The sequence below is a fragment of the Protomyctophum parallelum genome (assembly GCF_964188405.1).
Source record: "Protomyctophum parallelum genome assembly, chromosome: 19".
Lineage (NCBI taxonomy): Eukaryota > Metazoa > Chordata > Actinopteri > Myctophiformes > Myctophidae > Protomyctophum > Protomyctophum parallelum.
In genome coordinates this window covers 28,916,392-28,942,513 of record NC_139717.1, presented here as the reverse complement: position 1 = coordinate 28,942,513, position 26,122 = coordinate 28,916,392, and the positions used below count along the sequence as shown (strand labels likewise).

The window sequence follows — 26,122 nt, the reverse complement described above, 5'->3', positions numbered from 1 at the left end:
GGGACCCACTGGCTCGGTGTCCAGCCTTGGTTCTCTTCTCTAGTTTAGCTCTAACATAGCCAGGAGGTGGGGACCCACTGGCTCGGTGTCCAGCCTTGGTTCTCTTCTCTTGTTTAGCTCTAACATAGCCAGGAGGTGGGGACCCACTGGCTCGGTGTCCAGCCTTGGTTCTCTTCTCTTGTTTAGCTCTAACATAGCCAGGAGGTGGGGACCCACTGGCTCGGTGTCCAGCCTTGGTTCTCTTCTCTTGTTTAGCTCTAACATAGCCAGGAGGTGGGGACCCACTGTGGCTCGGTGTCCAGCTTCTCAATGAGCCTCCGCAGATCGTGGAAGGCTGTGTCCGGGTCCACGTTCACAATGGAGCCGTCAAACAGATGGCCAAAGTTCTGCTCCATCTCGCGGGCCTTCTCGATGACGTCCTTCAGCTCCTCCGGCTGTGCGGGAGTGGTGAGCAGGGTGAGACACAGTCAAACAATTTCTGGGATTAATATACTGTTATTATTATAAACTATTATTAGAAACAAGACAATAAAGTCAAACTGTGTTTGACCTTCCTACTGTCCTACATGTATGTTTATGATTCATGCATATATACAAGATAAAGAAATGGAGAATCAATACGTTTACAGTGCAGAATAGGCTACCTTTGGTGTTTTACCCTCCTGGGCCAGCAGAGTGCGCAGTCGTTCCTGTGAAGGAGGAGCTATGAAGATGACATATGGCTTGAGGTTGGAGGACCTCAACACCCGCAGCGACTAACAAGAAGAACAGAGAGAGAGAGACAGAGAGAGAGAGATGCATATGAATTTAAAGGAAATAAATTAGAGAAGGAATATGATGCTGTGCTTTCATGGATATCATAAAGTAATATCAGCTATGAATGATTTGTAAAACTCAATTAAAGTATCATTAAAGTGTCTGGCAACAACTCATCTGTCCTGAGAGTACAGTAAGTGGACATAATATTACATAATAACATGAAATCATGTGTGCAATTGTGTAATGTTGTGTCTTCCTCTGTAATGTATTTTTGTTGTCTTTGATGTTTTATGTGTTGCTGTAGCTGGGGTGAAAGCCCAAGACAAATTTCCCTTGTGGACAATAAAGTTTACCTTGACCTTGACCTTGAAATGGTGAAATGAATAAAGAAAAAAAAAATAAGGTTCAGAATCACAAAATAATGAAGTTGCTGTATACAATAGTTTTGAGAATCAATTACGCTAAATGTTGAGATAAAATACAGTTCACATTCATGCTTGAAATGGCCTTTAACACACTGTAGATCCATATCCACTCTAATAAAGAAACGCCTTGAGTTTGAAAATGCAGTTCTGAATAAAAGTGACACTGTATGAAAATACAACGAAATTGCACATGAATATTAAAAGAAATCCACTTATTGGCAAAGCCAAATTATCTAAAATGTTTAAATCTTGAAAACCTCTGAAAATATATCCCTGAAAACGAATCTTTATTAGAGGGTTTAGGTCATGAAGTCTTCAGTTAACGACGTAAGAGTTAGGTTTAGAATCAAGCTAAGGTGAACATTGGGGTTTCTCACTTTCCTGGTTTGACCACAAAAATACCAAATGTGCAGAAACACAGCCCTCCCTACCTCTGTGTGCAGGCACAGCAGACAGATGCGTCCTGAGTTGACGACATGGCGGACCGAGTCGGTACTGGTGCCATACAGGTTCTTCTCATAGTCCCCCGACTCAATGAACTTCCCCGCGGCCAGGTCCGTTTCAAAGGCAGAGCGGCTCACAAAATGATAGTCCCGGCTGTTGCGCTCATGTATCCTTGGATTCCTGGTGGTGTCTGTAGGTGTTACAAGAACAACAATAGTGAGTGGGGACACGGATCTGGCAGTCGATGACAGAGTTATAATGGTCTGCTATTTTAGTTACTTTGTAACCTGGGTTACATCTTCTGATAGTTGTACTTGAATGTTGACATGAAATAATAATCCCGTTTAGTGTTTCATTCAAGTGTGACAAAAATTCAGCTTGTGGCGCCGCTGATAAACCATAAACACATGTGGAAGAGCTACGATACGATAAGTATACCAAGGATTCGCCAGTGATGTCACTGTTATGCAACACGGAAGTAGCACCGACTCGAAGTGGTTTTGACCGGAGATCAGATTCTAAAAATGTCTTCTACATCCTGACAGTTTTCTGAAAAAGCTATGTTTCTATGTCAGTCGTTCTTCGATTTTTCAAAAATAGCAGACCTACAAGCTCGTAGCGCGCCACTCGGTGGCGCGCTATGACACCATCATTTCAGCGCTTTGGTTGCATAGACTGTATGACTGACACATTTGAAAACTGTGTGAGTAAATAGTCTTGTCTCGAAAGACTACTTAACCCCTTACAGTACTGCTCCTGACAAGCAACAAGGCAATCTCGCATGGTTGATCTGCCGTTGATATGTGAATGTAAGGCACATTGGATAATGGCGCCATATGTAGACCATAAGCTTGTGCAATTCCAGGGGAAGTAAAACAATACTGTTGCCATGCCTGGCTTTAACACCACATTGACTTACGCGGTACAGCGCCAGCAAACTTCTCCGGTTCAATGGACAGCAGCCTTCGCCGTAGATCATCCTGTCCGCCGCTCGGAGGACCAATCAGGGCAATGGGCCGCTTGCGATTGGCCGGCTGGTGGTAAAGGGCCATCTCCTCATAGGTCAGGATGTCATCATCTGAGAAGAGAATTGGGGAAGGTGTTTAAGATGTGATTACAGCAATGGTTCCTAAACAGGGTGCCAAAGCAAAAGGGAAGAGTCCAGACCACGCCTTTTTTGGATTTTGAGACAACCACACATTATGATTGCAAGTTATGAATTATATTTGAATATCAGTACTCTGTGCACACTTATTTCCCAATAAAGAGGCAACGTCTATACACAAGAAATATTTAACCACTTTAAACCTGGTGTCCTTATTTTGACCTAGGTATGTAAGAAGTTTATTTCCACACCAAAAAATAGCAGATGAAGCTCACAACGTATCACTTGAATAAAGCGCGTATCGCCTTGGGCACACAAGGTTTGAAAACCACTGCACAGATCAGGAACATGAATAAGGCTGACCACAGCCTTATTCAGAACATGGTGATCAGCTCTATGTAAAGGTAACATAAGAAGAAAAATCACACCCGTGTGAAGTAAGTGGTGCAACTCCGTGTGGGGGTCCCCGGGGGGGGGGTCCAGACCCACAGGAACGCACCCAGGGTGCCGGCCCAATTCCGGCGAGCCGCCCCGCGTCCAAAACGGTTGAGAAATGACAGAGTTACCGTGTGGGCGTCCCTCTACTGTACTGTACTGTACTGTACTGTACTGTACTGTCACTGTACTGTCACAAAAAGAAGAAGGTATTTATATAATTAAACAGGGGAGAACAAGACAAGAGGCAGGCAGGCAACATCCTTCTTCCAACATCTCAGCTGGCTATTATGTTGTATACGGTATTAGTCAACATTTTGTTTTTGTTGCGACACATTTTATGATTGATTCTACTGGTAATGGGCTGTAGTCCTCAATTATTGATAGCAAATTTGTGTAGACTTTGCAGCTTTATTATAATTGTTTATGATTTATTTATAGGATTTTCTGGTTTTATAAGCAGCTGCTATATTCTTGGAGGGGTTTCCTAATGTGAGTGTGTGTGTGTGTGTGTGTGTGTGTGTGTGTGTGTGTGTGTGTGTGTGTGTGTGTGTGATCTTCATCTTCCTCTTTTCATTATAAAGAGATGTTCTGCTGAGTGTGCCTGACATTTTCCAGCGATGCCCTGCTTCACATCAGTACAAACACACACATTCACCCCTGGGAGCTTCCCTGTACATTTGATGTATTTTACTGTTGGCCACTGAGCAGCTCCACTAGAGCTGTGCAATTCATGTGTGCACGGCTGCGTGCGAGCGTGTGCACATGCATGTGTACACACACACACACACACACACACACACACACACACACACGACACACACACACACACAGTCCGCACACACACGTGTGTATGTGTGCAAGAGAGAGATAAATAGGAGAGAGAACCAGTAATGCAACAGGTTCTATCAAGCTATAGACTCAGGCTGGCCACCTGTTTTTGCCTCCTGGCTCCTGTGATGCTGCAAGTGAGAATGGGGCTAATGTGACTTTGTGGCACACCATGTGTGGGAGGAATGCTGTGAGAGTGACATGGTTTACTAACAACCGCAGTGTTGGGGGGGGGAGGGGGCTTCTCAACTTAGAAACACTGAAGGTAAGGTGTCAGCGTGCAGAGACATAGATTTAGCCTTAATCTATGCAGGGTGGGGCTGTATTTGAGCATGCATGATGTACCAAAAATCTCCATTCATGTACACACAGCTGTTGTTCATTCACCTTTACCGAGAGACAAGAGCAGCACCTGTATAACCAGTTTATTCAGAAGGGGTGCATTCATCCAAACTGCAATCTTAGCTAGTAGTAGAATTATACTTTTGTTCATAAAGTAATGTTACATAAATTAACAATGAACACTGGTTATATGCAGTGCAATACTAATGCTAACCTGTGTCACAAAGCCACGTCACAAAAAAGCCACAGCCGACATGCAAACTATTCTCCCAGGCTGAAAAGAGGCAACCCACACACAGTCTGTCTCCCAACTTCTCATCTTACTACAACTAGAATAATTTCCCCTCCTGGACAGAGTCCAAAGGTCATTAAAAGCAAAGCAATCACTCAGGGAACCACCTGTTTATTATGAAAGTACGCTAAACTCAAGTCCGCCCCTCTCTCATACATAAGAAAGAAGCTAATGACTTTCTCTGACAACACTGCTGTTGTGAAGAAGAGCAGCCCTGCCTTTGGGGAGGTGAAAAAGAAGCTGACATTACTCTACAGAGGCCACACACCACTGATTTTCTCTGTACAGTACATGTTTGTTTTTGTTCATCTTCCCCAGGCAGTCCTGTGCATGTTCATCCAGAGGCAAAAGGAGCCGATTGGTGCAGCTAACCTGCTGCAGGGTTTTCATTATAGGTCTCACTGACTGTAGTCACCAAAGGTTTGTTTTTAGTGTGAATGCATGCACCTCTTTTCACGGCGGCGTTCCTCCTCCTTTCCGACGGTTTTCTGTGTGTTTCCAGGCTTGTGGTTCTAGGCCTGTAGGTGGGTAGCCTATTCTTCAGCTTAGCTCCATAGCTTAGCTTCCACCTTCCCCCATTTATGTTATTATTTCATAGTTTTGTTTCTTGGACATGACTGACCAATACTATTCTCACGTGTACAGTCTATTGGATATACCCAGCCTTTCCATCTGTATTATTTTCAATCTGTGTTTTTTCCTTTTGTTGTTTTTACCTTTTCTATTGACTGATATGCTACTTTTATTACATGTTTCCTCTTTGACATTTCCGTTTTGGGACTGTGAATATCCCAGTTATTCTAATCTAATGCGACGTTTATTTACATACATTTTGTGTTGAAACCCTTGTCGACAGCAGGCCAGGCACCCTTGACTAACCTGTAGAAGTGACTAGCGTAGCAAAAAGAACGCCATCCCTGTCCGTCTTCCCTCCCACAAACATGGCCAATTGTGCTGGAGGCACCACAGAGAATTCAAACCACTAGTCTCTGTGGTTTACCCCTGCGCTAACCGAGCAGCCTCCAACATCTTCTGTATCCACTCGGCTAGACGGCTACAACCACCGTCATCACAGCCAGAGAAAGGGAAGAAGACGACATCTTACCCATTCTGTTGAAGCTATAGGATGTCCTCTTCTTGTGTTTCTTGTTCTTTTTTACTTGCCAAAGCTTCCCTGAGGAGTGATACATGGAGGGGAAATGATTTGGCTTTAAAAGTGAGCATTATGATTTCATTTTGTAAAGACACTCTAGTAATTACTGTGACAGGTGCATGTGGAATGCGAAACATTCATGAACTTGGAACATATGTTAAGTATTTGTTTGTGTATGACGCGAGCACAAGTTTTAACCTTGCTGCTCCCGACTCCTGTCCGTCAAGGTATTCTTCAAGGTCTCTCTCTGCTGCTGGAAGCTCTTCCCTATGAAAAAGAAAAAATTCGACAAATCAGTGAAGAGAACACTTCCTACACAGTTTATGATATCCATGTTTATCTGCATTGCCATTGGTGGGTCTATACATTTGAGTCACAGCAGCGGTACAGCTGGTGCTAGCAGATTAAAAAGCCTAATGAAAAGGGACAACCTACACTAAGAACATTGGTTAAATATTAAATATGTCTGTCATTACAGCAGAATATTGCTGTCAACCCATATCAGGAACGCCTCATCCACGGTTTAGGCTACAACACTTCTGCTAGTGATGGACTAAACACTGAGATACCAAAGGCCTTTGGTATTGTTCTGACTGATTATTGTCTCCACCAGGCCGAAGGCATGTGGGGAGAGTATGTTTTGCACTCCGTCCGTCCGTTTGTGTGTTTGTGTGTCCGTCCGTCCGTGTGTCCGTGACAGGCTAATCTCGGCCACCGTTAACCCGGTCGATGCCAAATTTTGCACACACACTCCCTGGATGCCAACGATGAACCTCTGCCCCAAACTTTCCAGAACGGCCTGTTATAGCGCCACCAAGAGGCCGCTTTGTGCAAAAACTTCACCGTTAACCCGGTCGATGCCAAATTTTGCACACACACTCCCTGGATGCCAACGATGAACCTCTGCCCCAAACTTTCCAGAACGGCCTGTTATAGCGCCACCAAGAGGCCGCTTTGTGCAAAACAAGTTTTTGCACAGTACACCTACAGATTTTGTCCAAACATCACGCAAATTGGTACACAGTCTCTCTAGAGCCATTCAACGAAACGGGTCTTTCAGATTTATCACACTCCATCCTGATTGGTTAAGATTGGCTTCCAAAGTTCACAGGAGTGCTCAGTTTCAAACAAAATGCTGCAAATCATGAACACATCGCGTGATTTCCGTGAAATTGTGCACCCACATTCCCACTAGGCCGAGGACGAAATGCCACATGAACAATTTCAACTCAGCCTCAAGGTGGCGCTATAACTGGCCGAAAAGTGTTTTTACCTCTAACTGCACGGATCTGTGGATAACCTGGTGGAGACCTGTGCCCGGAAGGGCACTTTTTCTAGTTACCATTATTTTGGAGCAGATTGCCCAAACTGTAATAAGCACTTTTGGTACCAAAAGTTTTTCTTTATTTTTTTAATTCTTACAAATGAAAAATTGCTAAATCTTAAATGTATAAAAATATTTAAAACATTTAAAACATTTAAAACATTTAAAACATTTAAAAATATTTAAACAGTCTGTAACAAGCTAAATACCTGCAAGTTTTAAACTTTGTTGTAATGTTGTGAACGTGCTTGTTGTGGTGGTTATTCAATTTATTTTATATCACTCTGTGGGGTTTGAATGTTACCTGACCTGTTGTTAATATCAGTCACGTGACGTGACGACTATGATATAAGGGAGCTTATCATATACTGATTACTATCACCTGATGAAGTCCGTTCACGGCCGAAACGTCATGTCCTGAGTTAAATGGTGTTTTAACACAATCAACACTGTTGGAGCAAAGACTGTGTGCGGACTTCTCCTTCTCTGTATGTATGTATGTATGTATCTACCATTTGTCCAGCACCAGCAAGGAACTGGATGTGCACACGCCACCTGCTTTTCAATCTAACTAGGACCTGGGTGAAATTAGCCCGGGAATCGGGAGTCATACCATTTTCGGGTTTCTGATCCGGTCAGGAGTGGAAAGAATCTACGCCATGTTGTAGTCACTGGTTTGTAGTCCACCAAACCAGAACCAGTATTACTACTTGCAATAGTCTCGACAACCTTACAGGTGTATGCAAAGACTAAACTTATGGAATTTAGATGGCATATTAAGTAGACATAGCATTCTATAGTGTATACTCATATTTTCATTGTGTAGATAATGTCAGGATCTTCTAATTCCTTGATGACTATTTCTATGTATTACCAAGTGTTGTTCTTGCTTACTGTAAATCGCTCTGGCTCTTAAGAGCGTCTGATTGGACACAAATACAAACTTATGCAAGTATCGTTGAATTCTGTCTATGATCATTTTGTGCATGTTACAAGGTTCACCTTAGATCGTTACTGAATGACATCTTGAGCACCTATACACCACAAATATAACTGTTGAACATGAATGTAAATAAATGAACATACACAACAGCTGCATAAATATGTATCCATTTGTGTCAATGAAGGACACGGGCTTAGGTCATTTATAGAATTCAAACACATTTCATAGTTTCAGGATATACTAGTTCACTGGCTGAAGACAAACAGGGTATAGCCTGTCCTTGTAACACAATGAGCCATGATGCACACATACAGTGGCCATGGGTCTAACAAAGCGTTACCTGGAATGAGTCCAGCGAGGGGTTGGTTGTCCTCGTCCCCGTCCCGGTAGGCCTGCCACCAGCTGGGGTCATCCTGGCTGATGACATGGAGGATGTCTCCCTTCTGGAAGGACAGGCCGAGCTCCCGGCAGGGCACGAAGGGGTCATCCGAGGGGTCATAGTCGAAGTAGGCTCTGACATGCATCTGACGACAGAGAGGGTTAATAGCCAGTGTCACAGTCGGCCATCGCATGTCTGCAGCCATGTATACACACACACACACACACACACACACACACACACACACACACACACACACACACACACACACACACACACACACCTTAAGAGAGACTTACCACAGTCTGTCTGTGAGGGGGAGGTTTAGTCTGAGAGCTGGGGATGAGGACGAAGGTGAGTGTGCCGTGCATTTGTTGCTGCGGAGGAGAGGGTGTGACATGAACCGTCAGTGGAACAGTAACAGTTTTAACTGGGACCATCTTCTCATAATTACGCTATCGTCCGAGTAGGCTTTGTTCGAGTCTTACAGATCTTTAAATTAATACTTTTTGAAATGTCTATGGGAAAAATGCATGGGGAATTATTTCTTGGGCCTGTCGCCGTCATGAAAGGGGGCTGGACTGCGACGCTCTATTACTTTACTCTGTAGATCATCGTTTGTAATTTGGCCTTACAGGTTCTTCTAACATCTTTGTCGTCATTTTGGGAGTTTCTCTCACCAGTAGATCGTGGACGTCGTTGACGTGTTTCCCACGGACGGGAATGCCGTTGATCTCCAGGATCTCGTCTCCCTCGCTAAGGAGGCCGCTGCGCTCGGCCACCCCACCTTTCACCACCCGGCTCACCACCACACTATCCACGTCATTACGCACTGTGGCACCCTGAGACAGACAGACAGACAGACGGACAGACACCTTTATTTATGTCTACATAAAGGAGAGCATTCAAAGGACACAAATATTATAGGTGCAGCAAGGTTACATTCAGAAAATTCATGGTATGTGTCTTTGTGATACAATGAGCATGTCACTCAGTACTCTGATGTTCGTGATCAAGAACATAGTCCACAGACGTTGCAAATGCATGTCAAATCTGCACCTACCACCTAACGATGGTATTTACAACGGCGCCTTCACCTCCGTGCTGTCGTTCACGAATGCTGACAACAGGACGCTATGTGGAAGTGGCTGTGGTGACTTGTCAGTCATACTGGTAACAGTGCAGACAGAACATAGCCTTGTGAAAAGCCTCTTGCCTGGAATTAAGTTCAGGATTTATGTATTTGTACTTACGTTGTTCCTGCTTAGTTCTGCCTGTCTACATACGTGTATTTGTACATGCAGTGCTTCTCAGTGTATTTGATATACCGGTATACGGTTATTAGCAAGACACTTTCAAAGACACATTCAAAGGACAACACATCATTCAGACACGCCTAATGGCCCAACTGAAGATGTCATATAAAGTGGGAAATTAAACCTTCACAAAAATATGTTCAGTGGCTGATTTGAATTGACTTTGAACACGTTTTAAATGAGACGGCTATAAACCCTTGCATCCATCTTTGACATTCATACATTTCGCCCATTTAGCCAGTGATGAACACTGTGGGTCTGGGTCACAACAGAGACACCTGTTGGGTCGCAGAATGCACAGCATACTAGCATTTCTTTATGTAGATTCGACAAGAAAGCTTTGGTGTTGATTCTGAGAGAGGAAGAGGTACCAGGCTATCAACATCAACGTCACCTCGCTCGGTGGTAATCAAAAAATACCTTTGAAGCCTGATCCTTTTGTTACTACATGGTGTAAACCAGTGGTTCCCAAACCTTTTCATGTCAAGGACCCCCAAATTGACACTCATTAGCCCACAGACCCCCATTTAAAAGGATATGCCAGGGACCTCTATAAGAGAAGATTTTTAAGGCTCTAGCAGTGATTCTCAACCCGTGTAATGTCAAGGCCAAGGGCCTCCAGTTTCACATGCATAAGTCTACCGACCCCCCATTTAATGGCATTTCTATCTCTGAGACCCCAATTTATATTGTAAAATCAATGTTAATGTAATAGAGTGTAGAAATGGATTTTGGTTCCATTTGTACACTCTCAGAGTTATAGGCCAATAAGGGTTCATTTGGTTCCAAACTATCATTTAGCTGGGGACCCCCTGGAACTCCCTCAAGGACCCCTGGGGGTCCCCGGACCCCACTTTGGGAACCACTGGTGCAATATGGCTTATTGCTTTCATCTACTCTTGGTCGCACATTGAAAACAGTAGATCAACAAGCACACAACACGTCGTGATGCAACCCCTTGTGCGTACGTATGTGCCAAGTATGAGTGGAGCATAACGGTGAGAGGCTGATGCGGCGCTCGTACCAGTGGAGTGTCACGGGTCTTCTCCAGCCGTACCAGTTTGACCGTCTCTCCCTGGTACTGGTTTACGCTCTCTGCAGCATCCGTCTCTTTCTCCTGCACTGCCACATTGTCATGAGCCTGAATGAGGGCCTGCCACACACACACACACACACACACACACACACACACACAAACACACTCACACACACACACACACACACACACACACACACACACACACACACACACACACACACACACACACACTTTAATTAATCCAGAACACAAGCGATTGCCGTTTCTAGAGAACTTTAAATTACAGCAATTTTTGAGTGATAATACTGTGTATCAAATACTATTTTATTCCAAGGTAATCAATGTCGTATACTGCCTGCACAATGCTAAATCCCAACAGTGGTTACAGCGACTTGGATGCAAGATAGGGCCCAACATGTCTCTCCTCCCTTTGCTTAAACTTGCACCTGTTACACCCCAGCCATCAGCCAGAAATAATGCAAAGATTACTCCTTCACTTCATTTAATGTGACAAGCATGGCATACGCCGCAATTAATAACCGTCGGGCCAAATTAGTCTATCCTGCAGCGAGAGAGCAGCCTCAGCTAAGCTTCGGTGTACACGCAATCCATCTTAATCTCTGCTGTATTTAGGAGTCAGGTTCTGCAGCAATCAATCATCAAAACACCTTCTGCTTCCTCTGGCTGGCAGCAGACTCTTGACCCCCACCCCCCCCTCCCAAACCAAGAGAAAGGGAGAGGGGGGGGGGGGGGCAGGAGAGGAGGGAGGTCAATTAAAAAATCCTATCACTCTCAAACTCAGTATCTCAGTCCCCCACTAGTTTGTCCATGTGGTCGTGTATGCTATGGGAGTTGGTCACTACAAGGACAGGCTCCATGCAGGAATCAAAGGGCTAATCTGCTCCCTCACTTGCGCTCACACCGCCGGCTAATTGGATCCGACTCTGCGCAGGAGGTTAGAGGGCTGACCAGGGATTGGAAGTTCACATGGTCACATGTGAACCATGTCGCTTCACTGTCAGAGCCTTCCGTGTTAAATCACTCTAGGGGGCACTGCCGGGGGCCATACACCGGGCCCTTCTCTGCCGGGGGCCGTACACCGGGCCCTTCTCTGCCGGGGGCCGTACACCGGGCCCTTCTGCCGGGGACCGTACACTGGGCCCTTCTCTGCCGGGGGCCGTATACCGGGCCCTTCTATGCCGGGGGCCGTACACCGGGCCCTTCTCTGCCGGGGGCCGTATACCGGGCCCTTCTCTGCCGGGGGCCGTACAACAGGCCCTTCTGCCGGGGGCCGTACACCGGGCCCTTCTCTGCTGGGGGCCGTACAACGGGCCCTTCTGCCGGGGGCCGTACACCGGGCCCTTCTCTGCCGGGGGCCGTACACTGGGCCCTTCTCTGCCGGGGGCCGTACACCGGGCCCTTTTCTCACCTACCGGGCCGAGGATGACAGGGATGGCGTCTTGATCCCCTGACATGTGTTTTGACAAGTCACTAATTAAGCACTATGCTGTTTTGACAGCAATTAAGGCTAACAAGGACCGGGAATTGTAGAGCTGGCAGGTATCATTTCTGACAACACTGACCATGTGTCTCTCTAGACAGGACAAGTAAGTTCAGACTACAGATGACATATTGTCTTGTAATGTCATGTGAAGTCGCTGCACAGTAATGCCACGAGCGAGATTTCACTGTTAAAATAAAATATTCAAATACAGATGTGTGCGTGGATTCATTACATTATTCAATGACAGTAGCACAGTTGTGGAATTTCACATAAAACAAGCCTAAAAATCCTTTCATCGCCCACAAGATTCATCCCCAGGATGTTTAACCGTTACATACTGTAGGGAACATGACATTTCAATTTCTATTTAAAAATGACAGCTAGTGGAAACCAGTTATGTCAGCTGTGCCAACAGCAGTCATGGTCAGAGTAAGCCTAGAGGTCATTGCTAATCCATGATGAGAGAACTCTATGACCCAGCACATACCAAGCTGTCCAAACAAATGGATACTTTGTTTTGGAACGCATTTTCACACTTTTCTTTTGTGTTCTAGAACGATCTCATTTGCTATTATTTACCACAACGGGAAGGGATCACAACTTTCCCCCGGGTTCGTCAGTCTATTTATTTTGAACCCATTTTGACCTGAGATCAGATTCTAAAAATGTCTTCTACATCCTGACAGTTTTCTGAAAAAGCTATGTTTCGATGTCAGTGGTTCTTCGATTTTTCAAAAATAGCAGACCTACAAGCTCGTAGCGCGCCACTCGGTGGCGCGCTATGAGCTTGTAGATCTGCTAATTTTCAATAGCTAAAGCATAACATAATGCTAACACCTAAAGGGGTTCCAAAATGGGTTAATATTCAGTGCCAAAAAACCCCCACAAATAAATACATTTCACTATAATTTGTGTGACGGTAAAGTTTCACGACGACCATGGCGGTCCTAATTGTGGTTGTGGAGTCTGACAGCTGACCTGGAGATGTGGCTTGGTGAGGAGGGCTTTGAGCTCCAAGCCATCCTTCTGTTGGCTGGACTGGAGAATGCTCTGCACCTGGGAGGACAAACAGACGACACGCACCGTTAGGAGGGGAGCACAATATGGTGTCACAGCGTCACTAGAGCAGCATTATTCCTTGTATGCCATGTTCTTTGTATGCGTTTGTGTAAAACCGGCGCTTGGTCTTTTTGTGTAAGCAGCAGCAAGATCGCCAAAAACAAAATCACACCCGTGTGAAGTGAGGGGCGCTCTTATCATTATACATCATCATACATCACCTCATCAACAACGGAATTTAAGTGGTTGGTTAGCCGATTTGCTCGTCTACATAAGACGTAAATTTCCCCTTCATTGTCAATGGCATTTAATGTTTGTGTTGGCACAAAATGACGTCATATTTGGCGGACATTTGACGTAATTTCTCCTTTCATTGTCAATGGCAAATGTGAGACGTGAGGGGACAAAAGCTGTATATGTGATTGGTTAGCCGATTTGCTCGTCTACATATGACGTACATTTCCCCTTCATTGTCAATGGCATTTAATGTTTGTGTTGCCACAAATTTACGTCATATTTGGCAGACCTAATTTCTCCTTTCATTGTCAATGGCAAATATTGAGACATGTGTGGACAAAAGCTGTATATAGGAGGTGCTAGCGCCCCTCAAAAATAGATAAATCCGCAAATCCCCAAATACAGTATAGAGTACACTGATGTCATCAATGACATCATAGGGCTTCTATGATGTCCTATAAACTGGCCTGGAATCCCATATATATGGGCATGAAAGTGACAAACGGTATGAGCATGAGCACGCACACACACACGCATGCACGCACACACGTGTGGAAACACTGTTTTGGTTTATGAAACCCTCCCTCCACCATATTTATTATAATCTTTATGAACATTGATTAATTGTGACTCTTTAGCACAGGGACTCCTTTTTACTTGTGCAAGCAGAGCGCGCAAGTAATAGTTTCGCCCGGTCCGTATGCACTGTCCCAGCCAACCCGCCACTTTTGATGCCTATGCAAATAAAACAGCAAATTGTGCCTGATTTGCTGGGACCAGATTACATACATGACCATATGTCTTACGTCATCATTGAGAGCTAGTCATTATACTATATATGTGTAATTTGTAAAATAAAATAGCAAATTGTGCCTGATTTGCTGGGACCAGAGTACATGGTGTGTATATGTAACTAGCTCTCAATGATGACGTAAGAAATATGTGGATTAAAGGACCCAATGCCAGAGTGTAATTGGTCTTCAATTGTGACGTAATGACGATATGTTTTAGTGTTGGGAGGATTAGAGGTAATGTTCCTGTGAATACATCGTCAATCGCGAATATACGAATCCAATCGCCGAATATTTTTATTAGGCGATTTCTCGGGACGATTTAGCCTAATTAACCTGTAAAGTGTGAGCAACATGTGAATCAATTTGGCCCAGCAAAGTAGTAACTGCGGCCGGGTGGAAATCACCTCCTCCCGTTATAATGTATGCTCCCACAGTCTTCGCACTCAGCAGCATCGGGCACCGGGGCACGGCACTTACGGCAGCCGCCAGCCAGAGTAAAGGCTGGGAGCTGAGGGAGGCTGTAGCCTACATGTTTAAGCTCCGGAGTCCAGACCCATGCAGTTTAATAATATACAGTCACAACAGAATGCACACTGCTGTCTCGTGTCTCATCACAATCCCAATGCCTCACCCGTGAAGTCGGGGGGGAAAATAAAAAAAACTGTCTACTAGTGTAAGTGTATAGGCTCGGGGATCATAAGTTAGCTTAGCGTTAGCTTAGCGTGTAGCCCCTACTGGTGCTGCAACCCACTGATTGAACTTCATATCCGCCTGTAATCTAAGTTATTTTTATTGACAACGTGAACGAACACCCGACACCAGCGCTGCAAAAATAGACAGATCTACGAGCTCTCAACGCGTAGCAAACGGCACTGCAAAAACAGGCAGGACGCGATGCCTTGAGAGCTTGTAGATCAGCAGCAGCCCGGCCGCAGCAGCTTGTGGGCTCCGCTGCTCCGCTCCGAGCCTCCGACGGTGCGGGGAGGCAAGGGAGCAAGTTACCCTGGCTATGCAGCTGCGCTGCGGTCTGCAGAAACAGACTGATCTACAAGCTCTCAACGCCTAGCGAACGGAGCTGCAAAAACAGGCAGGACGCGGCGCCTTGAGAGCTTGTAGATCTGGCTTTTTTGCGACGTGCAGTGAGCTGTTCTCACTTTACTTTTATGACACGAATACATCGTTAAATCGTCGAATATTTGTCAGACGATGGGTGGTTGAAAAAAATTGTCATATCGCCCAACCTTAGTATACATGTATGTAACCTGGTCCCAGCAAATCAGGCACAATTTTCTGTTTTATTTTCATACGCATCAAAAGTGGCGGGTTGGCTGGGACGTTTTTTGGCGCAAAGTAACCACAGTATACCGCTAATCAACTTACAAATTACATATATATAGTATATGTATGACTAGCTCTCAATGATGACGTAAGAAATATGGTCATGTATGTAATCTGGTCCCAGCAAATCAGGCACAACTTGCTGTTTTATTTTCATACGCATCAAAAGTGGCGGGTTGGCTGGGACGGTTTTTGGCGCAAAGTAACCTCAGTATACCGCTAATCAACTTACAAATTACATATATATGTATAACTAGCTCTCAATGATGACGTAAACATAAAATATACCGCTAATCAACTTACAAATTACATAGTATATGTATAACTAGCTCTCAATGATGACGTAATAAAGATGTGGATTAAAGGACCCAATGCCAGAGTGTAATTGGTTTTCGATGGTGACGTAATGACGATATGTTTTAGTGTTGGGAGAATTAAAGGTAATGCTCTTATGTATACATGTATGTCTGGCACCACTGCCATATCAGGCACAAGTAGTCATTACGTAACATGCATAAAGTAGGTAGGTAGCAAATAGTTAAACCTAATCAACATTTCAAATGTTCATTCACAGAGAAACTGAGATTTGACAGTTTGTAGCAGTCGAAAGTACTTGCGCGCTCTGCTTGCGCACTAGTAGGCCATTTATGGCCTACTAGTGTGCAACAAGCAAGTATGCACTCGACAGAGTGCAGTTCTAGTTTTATAATGGAATTAATTTCTTCACCCTCGCTCTCTCTCTCCTTCCACTCGTCTGGCATGTGCGCAGCTTAGCTCATCCACCCTAATCAAAGCTCTCACTAACGAGGTGACGCACCTGCCCCCACTCACCGGCACGGCGCCGCTACCGGCATGGTACCGGTAGGCCCATGCTGCTGTAAAACTCTCTAGGGTTGCTTTTTCTGTCCGCAGTACATCCTCGGCCCTCCTCCCTGCAGCATGCCATTGTGGCTTGGCTGCCAGTGCTGGGGCTGCTGGGAGATTAGCTGGCCCCGTGAGCCAATCGCAAGTGTCCAGTGACACAGCCACTTAGTTTACACACACACACACACACACACACACACACACACACACACAGCAGCTCAAGATATTATGCAAGCTCGTTAAGCGCTTCGGAAGCTGTGCCCGGTGGGTGAGCGTACATACTGTACATGGAGGAAGGCAGCATGTTTTGTGTGTGTGAACTTGAAGGCCCTGCATCTTGGGTACAGCCGCCCCCCCTGTACTGTCATCTTTAAAGAATAGCATTTGTGTAGCAGTGCTAACCCTGTCCCTTGAATGAACTCCGTAGAGCTCAAAACAGTCTTTTCATCATCACCGCCAGGCTGACTCTTAACTCTTCCATCATCAGCAGAAATCACAACGCGCCGCTCGGACTACAACGGAAAAGCCTGTATCACACGCTCTTTTCACGTGAACACATCTCAAAAGTTGACAGTATTCCTAACAAAGGGCGTATTGTGGGACCAGTGAGCAGTCTGTCAGAGAGACATGCAGTCAGTTGAGAGAACAACGCCTCGCTGCTCAACAGTAGATACTATGACAGGCTGGGTGTTTGTTTGAACACACAGAAACTCTGGGAGCCACTGAGAGGGGATACGATTCAATTACAGCCGTTTTGATTCGGTAGAGAATGACTAGCTTGTGCCTTTTTCTCTCAAAGGGGACTCAGGTGTGGCAGATGAACACAGACTCTGATGTGATGAACACTGGGATGGTTTCCCGCTCCCTTGTCACTCTCTGAGCTCGAGTCCCAGACGATAAGCGCCGTCAGCTGATATTCAGAGGCTAGGCGGCGCTTATCGCCTATGGCCCTATGACACATCATCAATGTGTCATAGGGCTGGGCGTTATGACGTCAAATCAGTATTTGATGATTATTTTAAACGTTTGCCTTGATTACGATTGATAAACGATTATTTAAAAAGAAACCTAGTGAAAATAACAGATTTCCAAGCTCACAATCTGAGTTTGTAGATCAGTTATTATCACCATTTCTGATCAAATACAGTTTTTAATGGTCTATCCGAATAGTTCTTATATATAATAGTCAATGTTTTCATGTCAATTTGTTGATATATAAGAAACAAAAACAGATTATTAAAAAAACTGCTCGATATGGGCAAGATTAACTATAACTCATTATAACTCATAACTCAAGAGCTATGGGGGTCCTTGAAATAACAAACAAACAAAAAAAGTTTGAGAATCATCGTTCTAGACCAAACACAGTGCCATACTGTGCGCCTGGGCAGTGAGGGTCATACCTCCTGGCACAGGTCCTGTGCCTGGGCAGTGAGGGGCGATCCGGGTCCAGCACCGCGGCTCATCTGCTGGGACACGGCGTTGTGGACGGCATAGGCGCTCTGGAAGTCCTCCCTGTTGAGCAGCTGCAGCACCAGCTCGGCATCCTGCTGGCTCTGGGCGTCCAACAGAATGCGCTGCACCGACTGCAAGGCCTGCAGCAAGTCTTCCAGCTCTGTGGGACGCAGAGACCATACAAAAACAATGACCACTTCAAGCAAACAAGAGTACAGATCCAAGTACAGCTGCAACTCAGGTCCATTTCACAATATTTTTCATGTCAAGGACCCCCAAATGAATATGTATTTACCGTAGCCCCTTAAGGAGAAGGTTTTGTACCAGGGACCCGCAGAAGAGAAAAAGTATGTCAAACAATGTACAAGCTCGCAGTGCGGCACAAAGTGACACGATGTGAGCTTGTACATCTGATATTTTATTATTGAATAGCCAACATATAAAATAGATAAGGTGGTTAAAATGATTGCGAGGAACTGGTCGGGATAACGTGTTCCTTCCACATGCTACGTCCGGCCGGGGAAACTCCCCCCTGTCAGGTGAAAAGAAGCAGCTTGGACTCCTCATGCATAGAAGGAAGCATGAGGTCAGTCCCCTGCCCAGTCCCCTTCCCAGGATTACATTAGATAATTGACACTGGGTGAAAAGATTTGTGGCAAAATCATGGGATTAAAAAAATAAGAAGTTGTGATGCCATGTTAACTACTCATTGGAGAGCCCCTGGAACCCTCTAAGGACCCCCAGCGATCCCCGGACCGCACTTTAAGAGACAATGGTATAGAGAGGGTTGAAATGTTTAAGATAGAGGTGGTAGTGCAGAGAAGGGGTGATTAACATTTGGGGAGATTAAGATGTATGCTGAATGAAAAAGACAGATGGTGCTTTGACACTAGCCATGATGATGCAACTCGGTTTCTGAAAATAAAGACGCCATTTGGGCAATATAGCAACAATACGCATGATGAGCAAAAAAGACATTAACTAAATATTGAAAACATATTTCCACCAAAGAAATCATGGTAATTAATAATCATGATTATAATATTCCACAAAATAACCTGGATTATAATTTATTCATGTTCAATTATCTTTATACTTAACCTTCACTTATAGTACTTAAATAATAGAATATGATATGACATGTTTTGTATCTTGCAGGAGCCAAGATGTCTACGCTCGGCCTGATGGCAATTATTTTGGTACAGTCTGTCCTCGTTAGTTTTTTTTCTCCCTGGAAATAAAACGTCTGGGTTTCCGAGGCTAGTCTCATTATGGTTCAGCTTGTCCTTGTAGCTGCTAGTATATAGTTACTATGGTCTGATCCCTGTGGGCCTTGGCAGAACTACCGTACCACCGACCTGACTGTTACCATGTACAGTATATTAAAGCATATCCATCACCACCTTGAAGATCGTCTCAGACCCCTCTTGCCTCATCAATTACAAATTGATCGCGAATTCCAGGACAGCCACTTTAATGTATTGTAATTTGTTACTGTATGTCCTTGATGTAGCTTGAACGAAACATTTTGTACTCTCAACGAGAATACAAAGTTGAACTGGAAAAGGTGCTCCTCAGAGGCAGAGCACAGGTCTCCGCCAGGTCAGGTAGGTTATTGTGGGCAAGCAATGTTCGGGATGGAATATGAAAAATCTGACCGTTCCGTCATGATTTGTTTAGACAGAATTTGTCAGTGTAATATAAAGAAAATGTGTTATGCAAAAATCGGTGCCACAGTATAACAGCCTAGGACAATGTGAAAAGGGTGGCATTTCTTCCTCAGTCTAGTAGGAAATTCTAGGAATGTGCATGAAAGGTTTTGCAGCAATCAGATGCTGCGTTTATGATTTGTTTAAAACCAACCAAAACTTTAGATACCAATCTTAGCCAATTAGGATGGAACAAAACAACACGAATGATACGGCTAAAACGTTGGTGGCTGAGGGTCGTTGTTTACAGTAGTTCTCCATGCCAAACTCATACCAACTCAATTAGTCACTAATAAAGTTGGTGGGAGGTCGCTTAGTTTTCCATGCTGATCTCATAAACTCAATTAGACACTATTTGAGTTGGTGGGAGGACGTTTCGGAGGTCGTTTAGTTCTCCATGCAACTCCATTACTCGCTATTTTACATTAAATCTGATTCACAGAGACTGGTGCCTGTGATTTGCCATGGCAAGACAATCTTATGACGTGACTCACGCCATTGAGCGATGCGTGTGCTTAAAAAGTAGTTAACCCAAAGAACGACTTATTTTCTATTAATTACACACCCCATGAAGTCTTGAATTCATGAAGATTTAGTTTGTTTTGTAGTTCACCCCAAAAAAAGGAAATTGTTGCATTCCTAATAATCCAGTGGTTTTCAACCAGTGGTCCAGGGACCACCAGTGGTCCTTGGGGAGGTTCCAGGTGGTCCCCAGCTAAATGATGGAGCGTAAAATGAAACCAAATGGACCCATACACACCCATGGGTTAAATGATAAACATCTTTTAACATTATTACTTGATTTATAAGATACAGAATGTAGTATAATTATTTTGCCTGTTATCTCTCATATCTTACCAACATCAATACAGCATGGAATTGTGGACAAAATTATATCCAACAACAACAAAATATTCTTTAGTTTTGGGTCTGAGAGGCTAAATGTCATCAAATGGTGGTCCGTGGCTCAAATGCCCAATACATAATGGCCTTGATATGAAAAGGGTTGAAAACCACTGCTATAACCAATAATTTGATGACCGGGGCATCAGTCAGTAGGAGACTCAATGTAGACTGTTTGAGTCTCCTACCGGAGGCTCCGCCTGTCATCAAACTATTGGCTTAGGAATGCGACAATTTTCTTTTTTGGGGGTGTACTACTACTCCTTTAAATACCTAATGGTAGGTAGGTAGGCTTGAATACATAAATTAGGGAGGGGATTTTAACAGCTTACACTATAGATTAATGTTATCAGTGACAGACCTCCCAGTGGAGGGCGATAAGAGCCTCTGTGAATGAGGGACGTGCTGATCCGTGAGATAGGTTAATCATTTGACCTGCATATGGAACAAGCAGAGTAATTATCGGCCCTCAGTGGCACATATTACAGATTGATATCTGGTGGTCTTGGACGTGTCCATTAACTTGCTATTAGTGGCTAGATAAATGGATGGCCCTTTAAAGGACAAAGGCTCATCAACTGCAAGGTTGTGCTCAATCTCTGCTGTAAGGTAGCCAGGTAGTGTGTCCAAAAAGTAACATCACATAAATATTTTAACTGCGTGTGCATGCTTAAAACTTCTATGATGATACCAGGGCATCCACACACATCTTCTCAAATAAAACCGCAGGGTGCCTGGCTGGGACGTGTGGGGACGTCTTGAGGTATTTTTTTATCTATATAAAAACGGGAATGCTAAAACAGCCGTTGCTAGGCAGCGCCTTGCCCAGCCTCTCCCGACCTGTTTCACGTGCGCACGGCCGCACGCACCCATTACTTCCTTGTTTACGGCCCAATCAAACCCCCTATTTTGTCAGAATCTACACTGCTGAAGATTGATCAGAACACTGATGTTTTCTTCTCATTTCTGACTTCATCATGCATCTCGGTTACAATATTAACGTGATATGGGTGATATGTAATGTAATGACATTGGAGCATCAATATACATACATACATTTCACAGTGTCAAATGCTGCTGCTTTCAACTTACGGTGCATGAATAAAACAGAACACTAAGGGACAATTAACCTTTGTGAAAAAGAAAAAAAAGAGAAAGAGAAAGTGAGAGAAAGAGAATGAGAGAATTATAAAATGGTAAGTCATCTTTTGGAGTAAAGACAATGTGACTGACGAGTGCAATAGATGCCCCCCCTCAAACACACTACTGCCCTCCTCCACTGATGACCTTTGCCCCAGCCCCGCAAACAGCCTTTGTTCCTGCTCTTTTGTTTCACAGTTGCTGTTAAAAGTTCCCAACCTTCTCTGTTCCCTCAGTGCCTCCACTCCTCCTACAAACCCCTTTCTCCTCTTACCCTACACCAGTGGTTCAATCATTTTAACCACTTTATCTATTTATACGTTATATATATTCATTAGCAGATCGACAAGCTCACTGAACATCACTTCGTGACACACCGAGAGCTTGTAAATCAGCCCTGGCACAAAACATTTTCAGGTCCTTGGCACGAAAACGTTTTGAGAACCACTGCGGCCTATGCCTCGGGCTCAGACCCTCTGTCTAATGCTTGCACTCACCTGCCACGGGGTCCTGCTGGGCATCTTTGGTCTTCTCCTTCCCGTCGAAGGTCGGGTTGTCGATGCCCACCTTGGCCGGGTTCTGAGCGAGCTTCTTGAGTCTGAGCGACGCATTGGGGTCGATGTCGTGCTTGGCTCTGCCCTCCTCCTCTCTCTTCTTCCTCAGCTCCTCCTGGTAGTGTTGGATCCTCTCCATTTGGGCACCACAGCTCAGGGGTTTGTTGACACCACCGCCGCCGGTGTCATGTTCCTTGTCTCCGGGACAGTCCACAGCACGCTCCCTGTGGGGCCTGGCCTCCTGGACAGGGCCCGCGGTCTCTGTCACGTAGCCATTCATGGACGCGAACATGCCTAATAATGTGTACGCTGGGGACCGTATCTCCCTATGAAAACTGAGCTATGATAACCTGCTGCAGAGAGACTCATCAGTTCAGATGCCATACTTCACAGGATGCTGTTCCATTCCATTTCCTCAACCCGTCAACGGTACTGCAAAACAAGAAATAGAGATTCTCAACCAAATGCAACTTTTGATGAGTTTGGTTCCGACATGACCTTTCATATTGATCTTTTTTTTTAACCACATTAACTTGTCCCTCCCTATTTGGGGGAAATAACAAATTTCTTTAAAAAATAGCCGGCCCAGGCCGTAGCGTAACGGTCTGGGCACCGGACTGGTGATCCAGTCGCGGTGTGCCGCGGGTTCGACTCCCGGACCCGACACGGCCTTTACCGCATGTCATCCCCCCATCTCTCTCCCGTTTCCTGTCAGCCTACTTTCTATCCCTTAAAAAAATCAATAAAGGCGTAAGCCGCAAAAAAATATCTTAAAAAAAAAAAAAAAAAATAGCCCAAATTGATGATCTAGATTCCACACGTTCACGCATATCATGCAACACATTGAGATTGTAGATTGGCATTCATCATACAACAACTAAACAAAGTACCATAATGTACGGCTACAATGGTTAGCCTTGTTTTATTTACAATAAGGCCACACGATTGAAAACGCTGTAGTGTGCATGCCAGGTGGCTACAGTAGGTGATGGTGTGACGGTGACACACTGCCAAATTGACCAGTCACGCATGTGTAGAACCACTTCCGTTCTACTACCTATCACAGCCATTTCTACTAGTTTACACCAATGTGATAGCATGCGCGGCGTGAGCCGGCTTGAGCCATGAGGTCACACATGTTGCAGTTTCCTCTGCACGTATTGCCTGAATACATGGAGACGTGAGGCAGAGCGTTTTCAAAGATTTCCACTCTGGATTAAAAAAAAATGCCGTTTTCAACCCCCAAAAAAACATTGCCGTCAAAATGGAAGGTACATCTAATATTTTATTTTGCCGTTTTCTCTAGAGACCGTCCTCAGTCTACTTATCACCATAATTTGTGTCACCACAATGACCACATGCACATGTCTTTGTATGTTATCTGTGTTTTAGCTGTTTCAGCTTTAAAGTCCTTGACTCCAAGACAAAGTTCTCCGCTATGGGAGAAAAATTTACCTTGAACCTTATACCTACTCTTAGATGGAAGAAAAGTTTATTTAAACACTGAAGTTTCGGTCCCTCTGGACACTCATCAAGTGACTAATCACCCTAACCAGACAATTCCACACATCAAAATGATTGACATTGACATCATGATGAGTAGTACTGTAGTACACACCGCAATGTCAACATAACACACTATTTATATCATCATTGCTTTCGGGAAGAAACCTACTGTCTCATATCATATTTAACGTTTTTGTGTTTTTCTTATGCCCAACTTGATCATACTACAACATCAAACAAAAGCATAAAAAGTATCAGATCTGCAAGCTGGAAGCACGGTAGGAAGTGATGGGTTTTCAGCTTGTAGAGATGTTGCCATTTTTTTCTGTGAATCCCGATATTTACATTATTTACAGAAAATGCACAACTAAGAAATGTAAACATCTCCTTTGCACTGTTTGCAGCTTTCATAAATAATTCTAAAATGTACTAAGTCTATCTTAGATGAACCACGTAGACGACATTTCATTTATTTAATCCCACACTTACACCATAACTTGCCATGGAATCTCATCTCGTCATCATTCAATCCTTTGGGGAATGCTGAATGCATTTTGTAGACTTGTCTAAATCCAGTAAACTACATTCTTGTGTTAAGAATGTCATCAATGTTACCACCTCTCAATAACCTGGAACCTGAAATATGAGTTGCCATGTTTTTAAGTAATACAAATGTGTTGTTATTGGGTCTATCATTTCCCCTTAGTTGTAATGGAGCTTTTGTGTCCACTTTTCTTTCACGTCACACCACTTTTAACTGGTGTGATGTTTCACCCACATAGACCAGCCCCACAGTGAAATGTGGTCCAATAAATTACATGGGTGGTGGTGGTACATGTGATGACCTCATTGATAGAGTACCTTTTCCCAGTATGAGGATGAGATAAATAGTTACATTTGACCATATTGTTATATTCAGCACATCCTACCTACTCTGTAAAATGTAAACAAGATAAATGTAAAATAAATACTAGTTATGGTGCTTTCTTGAATGATCATGCATTTTTTTCAGACTGGATCCTCTGGACCCTAACCCTAAGAGATATTGAACAAAATAAAAAATACTTCCAATTATAATACTGTCCATGGATCCCATGTATCACAAGCATTCTGAAAACAAATCCTGCAATAATGTCCAAAAAGCAGCTGTCATTGCATATCATCGTCATTATTACAGATTACTACAGCTTGTATCGATGAAGCCCTGATCATAATAAAATCGATAATTTTGTATTAAATATTTACATCTATATTTACATTTACATGTTGTAATATTTTAAGGTACTTTTACAATTTCAGTAAAAGCACCTTGGTAACATACTCTATGATATTCAATGCCATTGAATGCTATTGCTAACCCAACTGGCAGTCTGGGCCCAGTGGTAGAGGTAGGCTATCCAATTTCCCCAATCTTATTGTCCCCACTGTCATTCTTCTGTCACACCAAGAAAAAGTCTGCAATGTTGTTAAATCACGGATTGAAATTGCCTTTCATACATGAAATTCACTATTGATGAATGTGAATTCATTCTGCTAATATACTGTATATCTCATCTATCACCACAACAAGGCCTAACAAACATGTAATTGTCTCTCACCCACAATCCCTTATGTTCAGACTCATCCAGGCCTTTGTCCCTAAATAGCCATGATGTCAACTTCAACAATTGCTTCATCCTGAGTCTTCAACAATTGACATGTACGTGCACACTGTATTCTGGAATCCATTAACCCAACTAGAGAATAGAGATGTAGCCTACGAGGGTGTGGATTGCAGTGGATTACAATCTATTTTAAGGATGCTACTCGTATTAATCTGGATTAGCAAAACCAGTGTAATGACTAAGATGTTCATGCTAGATTATAGGTCAATACAATGTGAAAAATGTTTCCTTCTATGTTTAAATTTAATTGCATTACTAAAATCTGAAAAACAAAAAGTAATCTATAAAATTGGGTGGTTTTCTGAAAAATGTTCTTCCACTGTACAAATAGGGTATGTCTATGTATATCGTGTAATCTGTAATGTATTGTATACTTTTGATTGTATACTTTATGAATCTGTGCTCCAAACCATGTGATCATGGTCGTGAGTTAAATAAATGATGATGATGATGATGATGATGATGATGATGATGATGATGATGATGAGAAATGCACAACAAGAGAAAAGGGTGAAGTGACATGTTCTGTGCAGACGAAAACGCTAGATGGATGTTTGGATATTATAAACTATTGTAATATATTATCAGCCATTTAACGTGAATCTCTC

At 43.8% G+C, this 26,122-nt stretch overlaps 2 protein-coding genes across 2 annotated transcripts in view; one reads left to right on the top strand and one right to left on the bottom strand.

Annotated features, from left to right (window-relative positions):
• vgll2a (vestigial-like family member 2a) overlaps positions 1–26,122 on the top strand; it is a 436,332-nt gene that overhangs the window by 159,021 nt on the left and 251,189 nt on the right. The window lies entirely within an intron of this gene.
• Positions 167–26,122, bottom strand: part of LOC310876549 (protein PALS1-like) — a 27,936-nt gene continuing 1,980 nt past the window's right edge. Inside the window, exons 2-14 of the mRNA XM_083790114.1 lie at positions 22,288–22,776; positions 17,987–18,198; positions 13,270–13,347; positions 10,773–10,901; positions 9,113–9,274; positions 8,732–8,809; positions 8,394–8,577; positions 5,985–6,053; positions 5,739–5,807; positions 2,548–2,706; positions 1,616–1,818; positions 645–755; positions 167–434 (exon numbers count right to left, since the gene is read on the bottom strand). Of these exons, the coding sequence (XP_083646240.1) occupies positions 258–434; positions 645–755; positions 1,616–1,818; positions 2,548–2,706; positions 5,739–5,807; positions 5,985–6,053; positions 8,394–8,577; positions 8,732–8,809; positions 9,113–9,274; positions 10,773–10,901; positions 13,270–13,347; positions 17,987–18,198; positions 22,288–22,636 (1,980 nt within the window). The 5' untranslated portion in view covers positions 22,637–22,776 and the 3' untranslated portion in view covers positions 167–257. The remainder of the gene's footprint in view (positions 435–644; positions 756–1,615; positions 1,819–2,547; positions 2,707–5,738; positions 5,808–5,984; positions 6,054–8,393; positions 8,578–8,731; positions 8,810–9,112; positions 9,275–10,772; positions 10,902–13,269; positions 13,348–17,986; positions 18,199–22,287; positions 22,777–26,122) is intronic.